Source organism: Hippopotamus amphibius, chromosome 2 (genome assembly GCF_030028045.1).
Source record: "Hippopotamus amphibius kiboko isolate mHipAmp2 chromosome 2, mHipAmp2.hap2, whole genome shotgun sequence".
Taxonomy (NCBI): Eukaryota; Metazoa; Chordata; class Mammalia; order Artiodactyla; family Hippopotamidae; genus Hippopotamus; species Hippopotamus amphibius.
Window position 1 is genome coordinate 47,982,630 of NC_080187.1, and position 12,817 is coordinate 47,995,446.

The 12,817-nt window shown below is 37.9% G+C and overlaps 1 protein-coding gene across 1 annotated transcript in view; it reads left to right on the forward strand.

Moving 5' to 3' along the window:
- Positions 1-2,167, forward strand: part of ALDH1A1 (aldehyde dehydrogenase 1 family member A1) — a 48,435-nt gene extending 46,268 nt beyond the window's left edge. Inside the window, exon 13 of the mRNA XM_057724305.1 lies at positions 1,558-2,167. Within this exon, the coding sequence (XP_057580288.1) occupies positions 1,558-1,630 (73 nt within the window). The 3' untranslated portion in view covers positions 1,631-2,167. The remainder of the gene's footprint in view (positions 1-1,557) is intronic.
- Positions 2,168-12,817: the final 10,650 nt, after the last annotated feature.

Consider the following 12,817-nt stretch of genomic DNA (forward strand, 5'->3'; position numbering starts at 1 on the left):
AAAGCCTATTGGCAAAAATCATGGGTTAATATATTTAACTTTGTGAGATAAAATACTTACTAAAATATTATCCTTTAATGGGTTTCAGACAACTGAGGCTAAACCCTTTAATTACTTTGAAGAACATGCCCACTGAAGCTTTTAGAAGGTATTTTCAGAAGCTTAATGGCCCAAGAAAATAATCAGTGTAAGAGGATTAGGTTACCCAGGAGTAAAAGATGTCTTCTGCATACCTGTCTACCTCACCAAAGGGGAGGGGTAGAAAAAGATCAAGATCTTTCTCCTCTGTAAGCCTACATGTGCATGAGTGTGATGATTTTAAGAGTACTCCTGTATGTACATGTAATTTAATCCTTTCATCAAAACAATATAGAGAATAATTTAGCCTAACCTTTTCAGTTATCTCTTTAACTAAGAGGGTAACTCACAGTCAGTTTTCAAAACTGGTAGGAGGTCTCAATAAACCCGATAACAAGACACCAGGATTTTAACTGATTGCCTCCAGTTGATTCCTGGTCATTTGGGTTGGATTTAAGAGTTATAGAAGCAAATGACAGGGGTTGCATGAATAGAAAAATCCAACAACCACAAAAGGCCCAAAGTCCTGAATTTTAGGCCAATCGAACCCTCTCCACCTTGTAGAACAAAACAAAACAAAATAAAAACAAGCAACCCTACCCCCAAATAAAAACCTCCAACAATAAGGTCAGATTTTTGTTTTTTCGGTTTTGGGGGTGGGGGCGGTATTTTTGTTTTTGCCAAGGAATCAAGAACCAAAAGTTATTATGGAGGGCTTCCTAGGTGGTACAGTGGTTAAGAATCTGCCTGCTAATGCAGAGGTCACGGGTTCAATCCCAGCTCCAGGAAGATCCCACATGCCGCAGAGCAACGAAGCCTGTGTGCCACAAAAAAAAAAAAAAAAAAAAAAGTTATTATGGAAATAAAAGTCTAATCTAATTATTCTAATCTATTCTACATCTAGAAATTATTTTGGTTTAAGTCATACTAGGGCAAGTTAGAATGAAAATGGAAGCCTGGCCATTTTTAGCCCCTTCCTCACTTCTGGACCAGTTGGCATGGTAAATACATAAACTGAGCTACAGTTGAATTTATAATTTTTCTGTACTACACAAGTGATTATAAATTACTACTTTTCCTCTAGTAATATACCCATCTTATTTATTTGAACTTAAACTAGAAATAATAAAATTCTTGTTGGGCTGATTTGTGTGTGTGTGTGTGTGTATGTGGGGTGAGCCCTTTTATAGTCAAATAGAAAAAAATGTCAAAAATGAACAATTTCTTTGAAAGTCTACTGAGTGTACGTGATCATTTAAAAATGCAAAAAAATTATTTTAAATATTTTCCCACAGAGGGATTTATATAAGAGCAGATCTGTTACGGTCAGCTAGCTACTATGTGAAATGCTTCTGTACACAGAAAATATTTTCCATTGTCCCTAGCCAGATAAGCAGGAAAAAACTGGTACCAAATCATTGACCGTAGTATGTGTGTTCTGCTCTGCTAAATTCTGTGCATTTTCCCCCCTCTCTCTAGCGGAGAATATGGTCTCCATGAATACACAGAGGTCAAGACGGTCACAATCAAAATTTCTCAGAAGAACTCGTAAACTACAAGAGTACAGAGATGACTTCTCAATAGCTAAGCACCTCCTACAGTGGCTAATACATTATAGTGGGTTTTAAATGCAAAACTGTTCTTTCCTTGATTTTTTAAACATAAGCTAATCATATTAGCATTAATAATACACATAGAAAACTTAACATGTAGCTTATTCTGAAAGAATCATCTGCCTTCTGATATGTGACACCCAAGTCCTATCTGTAATGAAAATGAAGGATTTGGATGCAAGATCTCTCTAGTTCTGTAATAGTCATGTGCTTTTATTTGTAGCTACTTGTCTAGGATAATCATTTTATAGAAGAGGACCAGTTGTCATTTAGCTTCTTTCCCTTGACAACCCCTTGAAGTGCTTGCCATACCTGTTAACTGCAGACTAGATGTGCTCTCTTCCTCATAGTTGTGAAGTCCTTGGAGTTTGTTGAAATGTTTCCTAGAATGTCATGTCTGCTTGTCAAATGAAGTAATGCCTGAAATACTTAGATGTACTCTAAACATAAAGCATAATAAAAACAGCCTTACATGATTCTTGTTCAGTGTGAATTTAAGTAGAGTTTTGGTTATGGTGATTTACTCTCCCTGTCACTCAACAGCAGTGTTAAAGTGAGCATAAAGATATATTTGAAAATAAAAGTCTAATCTAATTATTTTCAAATAGGTTAAGAAACAACTTTTATCTTCTGGAGGAATTCTTGAAATCAACAGCAAACACTTGAGATAGATGGCTTCAGTCCTTTAGCAAGCATTTATTGAGTTCCTACAAAGATCTGGGCGCAGTATATTAGGTGTTGTAGGAAACAGGTGAATAGTGGATGGTCCATTATCCCAAATGCTTTAATATGTGGGGAACAAAGACATTGTCTGAAAAAAAAAGGATGGGGTATATGATGGCAATGAGAATTCTAAGAACCATAAGATTACAGTAATATGCCAAAGGGTAGCGATGACTAGTAACTGATGGACTTGGGAATGGCCTCATGAAAGAAGTTTGACTGGATATGAACCTTAATGATGAGTAGATGTGCAGTGAATAGAGGAAAGAAGTTCTACAAAATAATCCCTCTGAACATGTTCCATCGAAAAAAATTTCATATAATATTTTCCCCTCCTGGAGTTACAGATTGTAACTGGCACAGTCTAAGTTCTGAGAAGTCCTACAAACTGTTTAGTTTTGTTTAATACGTTTTTTCCCCCAAATTTATTTCACCAGAAGCCTTGCCTTCCCCTCACCCTCCTTTAATACCTATTAACGTTAAGAAACCCACATTGGAAGATGCTGTTCTATGAAACAAGGTAGCGCTGAGTGCTCTGAGCAGGGATCTGGGGATCGAAGGGAAACAGCCGGGAAAACGCCATCTGTAAAACTAACTGGACCATACTTACATATTTGTGCCCTAGACAAACAGCCTCTTCTTGTTGTGCTCCTATGTGGGAAGTGACCTAAGCCCAGATATAATGTTTTTTTGTATGTTACTATATATATTCTAAAACTCTTAGTTTAGCAGCTTAAAATTTAAGCCTAGTAATCTTTAGTATAACTTTCTTTTTCAGATTCAGATTTTATATAAATGATTAAGTTTGTCATTTTACATTAACAGATTCCTTAGTGACACTGTTATTAGGACATTATAATAGCTGCCATAGTCAAGTGCAACAATGGGTGAACAAATGAAATTTATTAGCTTCCTAGACCTGAAATAATTTCACCCCCAATCACAAGAGTTTCTCCAAATTATATGGGCCTATGAAATTTGCAATCTGGACTATTTTATACAACTTGGGACATAATGACCATTTTGCAAACAGGAAGAATTAAAGTCTACGAGAACTGAAAGATGTTAGGACACTGAGAAGGGAAAAAAGTCAAATACAGAGGAGGGCTGTGTTTTCCAAAAACCAGACAGTGTCTACATTATGAAAAGATGTGTTTAAAACTATGCATAAATAAATTAATAGGCAGACAAGTTAATATTGTAATGGCATCCCACCAGAACATTTTTAAATGCAGAACAAAGAGGGATGAACATAGAACAAGACAAAAGCCAGAACCAAGTTTAAATATTTGAAAATTAAATCTTCCTTGTATAAATAAGACATTACAGGATTAAACAAAAAAAAATCTGTTTAATATTGGCTCATCCTGACCCTCTAGACATTATTTGTGTTCCTTCTCCTCTGATTTCTAAAGCCATACTGGAAATAATTTTAAAAACCTTGAAAAGTTAAAAAGTATCTTATTAGCCCATGACCACAGGAAGTACAGTAAGGAATTTTGTCATAAAGAATTCAGTTCTGCAGTCTTAAACGTGACCTCATTGTCCTCAATATCCACCTGGCAGAAGTATTTTCATCTCCAGGAATATCAAAGTAACTCACAGAAGTTGGAAGTAACTATTTAGGCAAAGGCAATATCAGAGGTCAGATATGGATTCTCAAATGTCTAGCATCTTTTTTTCCCCCATGTTTTAGGATATGTTTTTCTGGGTTTATTTTGAAATAACCAACAAGAAATAGGGAAAAAATATTTTTCGTAAATTCTTGTGGCCAACTGAAAATAGAGTTAACTCAAAGTAGGAAATCTTAGTCATTTCTTCACGTAATTTGAGAGGGACTAATGGATTCCAAAGACACCTCTTCCTGGGCAATGCATGTAATTTTTTGAGTATCTAATTTCACCTGGACTTTCAGAAGGGTGCATGTACCATCAACGAAACTCTTATCTTTTAGTGACTTTTTGCAGGGTATGTCAAACAACTAGATTACGTTTTTACAAGAAGCATTAAGTTCCCAATTAGAATTTCATTTGCTGATTCACCTCGGGTTTTTTTTTTTAATGCTCGCCCGCTGGAGATGGATTTGAGTCTTCCCTTTTTTATAGTGAGAGAATACATAGGAAGGAGAATTGGAGAAGATAGTTAAATTCCCTGGATACCAAAATTCAGTGACTACCAGGAGGGCATGGAAGCTCACTCTTGTAACATGCTGGGACTGTGGTAGTGTGGAAGATACCATCCTGAGTCAACACACAAATGAGGGGGAAACAGCTCAGTTATTCCTTTGACATTCTCTGGGGGAGAAGGGATGGCCACAAAATTCCCAGGGGGGCTTGAGATTGCTCTAGATCACGTCTCTAAATCAGTCTTTAGATACTGGGTGGTGGTTTTATTCCAGGGGAAAATAGTCACATCCATTAACATCTATGAACACTTAGGATAATTCCAAACTCCCAGAAAGTCAACTTTATTGCCTAGCAGTATATCTATTCCAAAGGTATTGCAATGTTTTTTTGCACATTTACTTTAGAGTCATGCAGCAACTAGTTTCACAAGCATTTAGTTTAGTTTTCTTTTGTTTTGTTTAGTTTAGCTGTGTTTTAATGGACGTCTGAGTTTTACAGAAATGTTCGCAGAAGGCTGACACGGCACCACCCTCAAGTATTTCACTAGAGTTTTAGGATCTTAGATTTTTTTCATTTTTTGTCAAGTCACTTAAGGATTCATCAGGCCTTGAAAAACATACTTTGCAAATCTGATTAGGCTGCCAACTAATTTTTTTTAACTTGTTAGTTTAAAATAATTTCAAACTTTTGGAGGAGCTGCTATAGCAACACAAAGAACTCATATATCTTTTATTCACTAATTAAAAAAAATTTTTTACAGTAGGTCTTTGTTGGTTATCTATTTTAAATATAGCAGTGTGTACATGTCAATCCCAGACTCTCAAAGTATACCTACCCCCATTCCCCTCCCCCCTGGTAACCATAAGTTCGTTCTCTAAGTCTGTGAAGAGTCTGTTTCTGTTTTGTAAATAAGTTCATTTGTATCTTTTTTTTTTTTAGATTCCACATATAAGTGATATCATATGATATTTGTCTTTCTCTGTCTGACTTACTTCACTTGGTATGATAATCTCCAGGTCCATCCATGTTGCTACAAATGGCATTATTTCATTCTTTTTAATGGCTGAGTGATAATTTTTAATAATTTTAATAATTTTTAATATTTTCCTACATTGCCTTTCATTCTTATTGTCTATATAGATTCATTTTTTTTTCTTGAGGCAAACTTTTAAGAATAACTCTTAGACATCATGTCCCTCTACCCCAAAATAATTCAGTATCTTTTTCTAGAAATAATGTAATTCTTTCATAAATCCACAGTATAATTATCTCATTCAGGCAATTTAACATTGATAAGATACTAGTATCTAATATACAGTTCACAAACAATTTCTTTTAGTGTCCACTAATGTCCTTTATGGCATTTTCCCCCCATGATCCAAAACTTAATTCAGGATCACACATTGCATTTACTTACCATAGCTTCCTTTTGTCTTACTATTCCTTGATAACAGCTCTATACCTCATACACATACCTAATATTCAGTCAGGTTGTGTTGCTGGCCTAGAGAGAATCCTAAAGGACATACAACACTCAAAGTTATTGAGTTAACAAGAATCAGAGAAAAGCAGGTTGAATAGTTTTAAAGAATAAATACTTCATTTCAAGATTTGATTAATTACCATCCTCCATGATAAACTGACAAGGATATATATAAACTGGAAAGTAAACCTTCTTTCTTGGACAATTTTGAAGAAAAGCTCTATGTTCCTTTGAGGATATTAGTGACTATCTCTTGTCTGTCTATACTACTGCAACATTATCCTTTTTCATTTTATTTCCTAGCTTACTTATTTAAATATTTTTCCTTAATAACAGATTGCCTACATTCTGATGACATCTGGGGAGGTACTTCAATTTCAACTAGGTACAAATCCCTAAACACATAGAAACATATTAAATAACTTTCCTTTCAAAGTACAATGGGGATAATAAAGATCTTAACCTTTGGAGTCAAAGAGATTCTAAATTCTGGTTCCATTGCTCACTAGTGGTAATATCCTAGGTCAATTATTAAACCTTTCTCATTTAGCAATCAATCAACAGATAATGGTGGCTATTGATATTTGGGAAGAAATATAATGTTCTACATAATCACATGGCCCTTGGAGCCCAGCAATCTGGTTTCAAATCCCTGTTCTGCACTCCCTGGCCTTGGGATTTGGGACAAGATACCCAACCTCTCTAAATTGCAGTTTCTTTATCTGTAAGAAGGAATCAATAACGATACTTACCTAATTGCATTATTCTATTAAATGTAAAATGCTTTGCAGGGTTCCTAGGATGTAACAAGTGCCTAACATATTACTGATCTACTGATAGTTTAGATTAATAATAACAATGTCAACAAAAATAATAAAGTGTCTTTAGACAACAAAGAAAGTATCTTTCTCTTGACCTTGACTTTGTATCTTCTGTAGGCTCTTTTTCTCAGTCTTCCAAAAACCTAGCTGCTAAACTAATCTCAGTTAGGACCCCATAATTGTGATTTGCCCATCTCTTCCATCATTTAAAAAAAAAATCATTCCCTTCAGATAAAGGTTAAAATTTACCATCCAAGACAGAACAGGATGGAGAAGAATGTGAACAAAAACTTGGCTTAGAGCTGAGGTTGGAAATTTGAATATATTCAGTTCCAAAGGGGGGTTAGTTCTAACTAAATGAATTCAACTACCTTTCATCCCTGAGTTGCCAGTCATCATGATTAATCTTTAAGCTAATAGTCAGGGACAGCGGAACTAAGCAAAGACAAACAGAAGAGACTGGTTTCAAATGCCCATAGAAGCCCACAATGACATTGGTTACCCAGTGATTGACTCAGAGACTCAGCCCATATGAATTCAATGAGAAGGATTAGTGGACTTAAAAGCATATGGTTTAGCATTTGTGTTCAATGTTCAGTCATCCCAAATTCACGTAACCACAGAATGTCAGAGCTAGAAAAGAACCTAGTCTTCTTCTAGCTCAATAACTTCATTTCACAGAGGCATGGAGAAATCAAGACACTTGAAAGGTAACTAAATTATCATTGGCAGAGTTTAGCTAATGCCCTCTGTATTCTAACTCCTAGTTCTATGCCACTTCCTGGGTCCCATGTGGCATTGTAGATGTTTAATTGGTACTTGATTAAATATGTAGCATCCATCATTTTATTATATTTTTATATTTTATTCCTTGTGTATAAAAAAATGAAACTATATAATATGCATTGTTACATTTTGTTCATATGTATTTTATTTATTGGAATTTATTCCTTTTGTCTATGCTTTAAATGATGGGTTTTTAATATGCCTTCAAATAATGCAAATTAGTTTCAATCACTTACAAAGTGCCTTGATTTAGTTACAAAAACAAAAATTTGTTACATTTATTGATTTAACAGTTATTGGATGTCTACTGTGTACAAAATAACTAAGAACTGCAAAAGAAATAATGGGTATTAAGTTCTTGTTCTGTGAAAACACAATTCTAGTGACTTACAGAGGTTATTTGCTTCATATAAAAGTGAAAGCTCCTACTCACTCAATGCCTACATCTTATAGAGGAAATGAGAAATATACACAAAATCATGGAAATAAAAGAATGTATAAAATATATTAAGCTTGATGGCAAAAAATCTGCAGTTGTTTGGAGGGAGGAAAATGGTCTCTCCCTGGAGTGACTTTTGTGGAGATGACAGCATCTGACCCAGCCTGACACAGAGGAGCTGAACAAGTGCAGATGAAGCAGGAATGTGAAGGTCCTGCTTGGTTGGGAGATAAAGCTAGACAGGCTGTTTGGGGCAAGATCATGAAAACCTTGAATTCCAACTTAAGTCATAAGAATGTAACAAAGAGAAATCTTAAAATGAATGGTAAATTCATTGAGTTTTTTTCAATGAAACTTTTAATTTTTAAATAATTGTAGATTCATATGTAGTTGTAAAAAATAGTAGAAAGAGATCACATGTACCTTTTCCCCAATGGTAACATCTTGCAAAATTCTAATACAACATTATAACTGGAACATTGATGCCATTACAGCCAAGAGAAGGAACATCTTCATTATCTTGTGGATCCCTTACGTTGTTCTTTTATTGTCACACTCACGTCTCTCCCACCTTCACCTCTCCCTGAATCCCTAACAATCTGTCCTCCATTCCTATAATTTGCCATTTCAAGAATCCTACAGTATGCAAACTTTTGGGATTAGCTTTTTTTTGCAGCCAGCATAATTCTCTGGAGATTCATCCAAGTTGTTGTGTGTATTGAATTATAATCGTGTAAAATATATGATTAAATTTTATCACTTCTCATGGGAATTGTCCTGGAAGGTTTTAAGATACATGTCTCTAAAGAGGGGTTCATTTATTCTTTTTCTGTAATAACTTCTGAGCAGAGCTGAAGTGCCTTATTGTGCCCCAGCCCAGCGTGAGTATAGAATGACAAGGAAAAGCAGGCGAACGGGAGGAGGATCTGTTGGCAGAAACATCGAATATTCCTTTTTTTTCTACTTCTGGAGATGCAGTTGAATCTTCTCTGAACTTCTGAGTTAGATTTGAGAAGGTAGAAAAGACAAATCTTCCCTCACCCACATTAGAAATGAAACAAAGCCTTGGAGCACACAGAGCAGGGCCCCCATCTGAGAGCATGTGACTTCTGTTCTTAGGCAAGCACAACAGATCAGGAGACGGCCAATCCCTGGTGTCTTCTTCACCCCTTTCCACTCACGGTTCCTCCCCAGAAAGCCTAAGGTAGAAAGCACGGGGCTCCTCCCTCAGGACGTTTGACGTACCCGTCCTCACATTGCCCAAAAGACGGGTCCATCCCAGCTGCTCCCCCACCCAGAAGAAGGTAGGTTGTCTCTGCTTGAGCCTGTCTCTTTCTCCTCACAGCTGCTGAATTAGGCTAAGACAAACACAGCACTCAGCAGCAGTCTAGACCTACCCTGCAGAGTGAAAGGAGCAGCTACCACAGAACATGAAACTTCACAGAACACCACAGATCACACACCACCACAGAACACCAAGATACCACAGAACAACAAAGAACAACACAGAATACCACAGACACCACAGAATGTCACAGAACACCACAGAGCACCACAGAGACCACAGAACAACACAGGACACCACTGAACAACACAGGACACCATAGAATACTCCTGAACACCACAGAACACCAGAAATACCACAGAAAACTATGGAACACCACAGAACATGATGGAACACCACAGAACATCACAGAATACCATGGGACACCATGGACACCACAGAACACCACAGAACATCATGGTCACTACAGACAACACAGAAGACCAGGGGACATCACAGAAAACTATGGAACACCACAGAACACCGAGACACCACAGAATATCACAGAACACCACAGAGTACCACAGAGACCAAAGAACATCAGAGCACACCACAGAACACCACAGAATACCAAGACACCACAGACACCTCGGAATACGACAGAATACCACAGATACCACAGAATATCAGAGAACGCCAGGGGATACCATAGAATGCCACAGACACGATGGAACACTGAGACACCACAGGATATCACAGAACACCACAGAACACCTCAGACACCAGAGAACATCAGAGAAAACCATGGAACACCAAAGACACCACAGGACACCACTGAACATCACAGACACCACAGAACACCACAGAACAGCAAGATACCACAGAACATCACAGGACACTGCAGACACCACAGACATCACAGGACACTGCAGAACACCACAGACACCAAAGGACACCACAGAACACCACAGAACAGCAAGATACCACAGAACATCACAGGACACTGCAGACACCACAGAACACCAAAGCACATAGAACATCACAGAACACCACAGATACCATGGAACATCACAGGACAGCACAGAACACCACAGAATACCAAGGCACATAGAACATCACAGGACACCACAGAACATCACAGGACACCACGGAACACCAAAGAACATCATGGAACACCACATAATACAGTTCCCCTCACAAAACACTTCATTCACTCTAGGCACTATTCTAAGTGCCCTCAGAAAATTCTCTCATTTCCTTCTCTCAACCATCATTTAAGCCTAGTACTACTTTCCTCACTTTGTCATTGAGAAAACTGAAACTCAGAAAATTTAACTAACTTGAAAAAGTTACCCATCTAGTAAATAGTAGCATGAAGATTCAAAGCCAGGCAGTTTAACTCCTTAATCCCCCCTCATTCTCAACCAATATACCATAACTACTAGGCATTAGGCCCAGTCAAGCAATCACAAATCACAGACTATTATCAGCCATTAGGGAAGCCGTCATCTCTCTCATTCGTTGGCCCTACCAGTCAAAATTTTACCCCAATATTTCTTTGCCCAGTGATGGTCAAAGCCATGGTCAGGTGTTCAAGGTCTCGTTAGGCCAAGTGAAGTGATTATGGCATGTCTGTAACATTTCAAGACTTTTAAGCTACTCTCAGCTGATTTTCAAAGATAAAAGAGTTTTATTAGGGCTCATCTACTCCAACAACAAAGCATGTGCCAGTTTTTAGGCAAATCAAGTCTCAAGGAAAAAGGATGAAAGAAGAAATCTTTACATTTAAGTTTTTTAATAGTTAAATTATGGCTAAAGGGGGGAAAAAAATCAATGGACGATTTAGAGAAATAAGAAATGAAAGCCCAGGGAGATTGTAGGAACAGATGCTGAAGAGGGAGGAATAACCGTATTTGATTATAATGTTCACTTTGGTGATTGTTTAAGACAAGTCAGTGGTCACCTCAATCCAGACGTCTTCCCTCCCACACACTTTCCTCAAGCACTCTTCTAGTTAGTTGGCTCTCCTCTCTGTCCTATAGTTAGTCAGTGAATCTCTCACCTAGAATGTATTGTTTTCAGCTGTAATCCTGTTTACTTGCTTGCTTCACACTCTGGACGGAGAAATGACAGCCTGCGATTTGACGTTGTGCTTTTATTTTACATTCCTCCATCCAGGATGGTGCTTAGCACTTACTAGGAGTTCAAGTAAAACCTATAGAATGTATCTGTCCTCTGACACCCTGGTCTTTTGCAAGCTCTGGTTACACTTCAGAAAATGGGTTTTTACACATAAAACATATATGCTGGATTTGCCACAATTGGACTTTGCCATTTACTCTCTCCTGTCCTACACCTGGGAATAATGGAAAGATATGGACACCAGTGATCAGAGGGTGGAGGCCAAGAGAGAGAGAGCCACTGCTCATTGCACAGGCTGCAGGTGGAGAAGAATCACCAAAGCGCTTCAGAAATGCACCCTCCTCACCGCAGGCAGGCGCACTAATCCTTAAAAGACGTGCTGTAGAGATTTTGCACAGGAGAGCTGGCTTATTTCTAGGAGTCAGCTATTAACTCTGGTGTGAATAACTGTGCTACTTTGGGTAGAATAACCATTCTAGGTTTTACTTTCTTCATCTCATGAGTGAAATGGGGCATAACAGTGAAAACAGAGGATTGTGAGAATGAGTCCATGTAATTAACAAATAGCCCATTGTTCCTGATTCATAAAAGTTAGTCGTGAAATCATTAGCCGTGCAACCCTTCATGACCGCTAACATTTTTGTTGCATTTTATACAGCACGTTATTGTATTTGATTCTTATAACATCTCATGAGGTGAGCTGGGAAGGAACTGTCATCCCACATTGGATATATAAGAAATCTTAACTTTTAAGAGATTTACTGACTTGTTCAAGTTCAGACAGGTAAGGTGCAGTGGTGCAAAGATTATGCTGAAATCTTCTGATTTTATTCCTCCAGGCTCCTAAACGGCACCCTCACATCCATAATCGTTCTTTATCTCACTGTATTTTTAAAGTCAGAGGTGCCACAGAAGCAGCGATGGCAAAGAACAGTAGTTCACTACTGGGGAAAGGGTGGAAAGGAGAGAGGAAGGTGGTGCTTATGCACAGTGGTATGAGGACATTCCTCCTTCATAGTGCCCAGGAATGTCAAAGGAGAGCTGGGTGGAGTTAGTTCTGCATGGGGACGGGTGCAGGTAAGGGACACAGGGCTCAGTGCCACTGGAATGACAACCCCAAACATCACCCCCAAAGGGATGCTTGTTTTCCCTTCAGAAGGCCTGACTCTTCTTTGTTCTCTTAGTGGTTCTAACACTAAGAAGAGCAGAGAGCAGGGTGGGTGGGGACAGCATTAAGAACAGAAGGAGCACGTTGGAGAGCTCCATCTCTTCATCCCATAGAGTGATCTCTCGGGGACCTGCGAATCTGATCGCAAATCCTTTCCTATCTAAAAGGTGGACA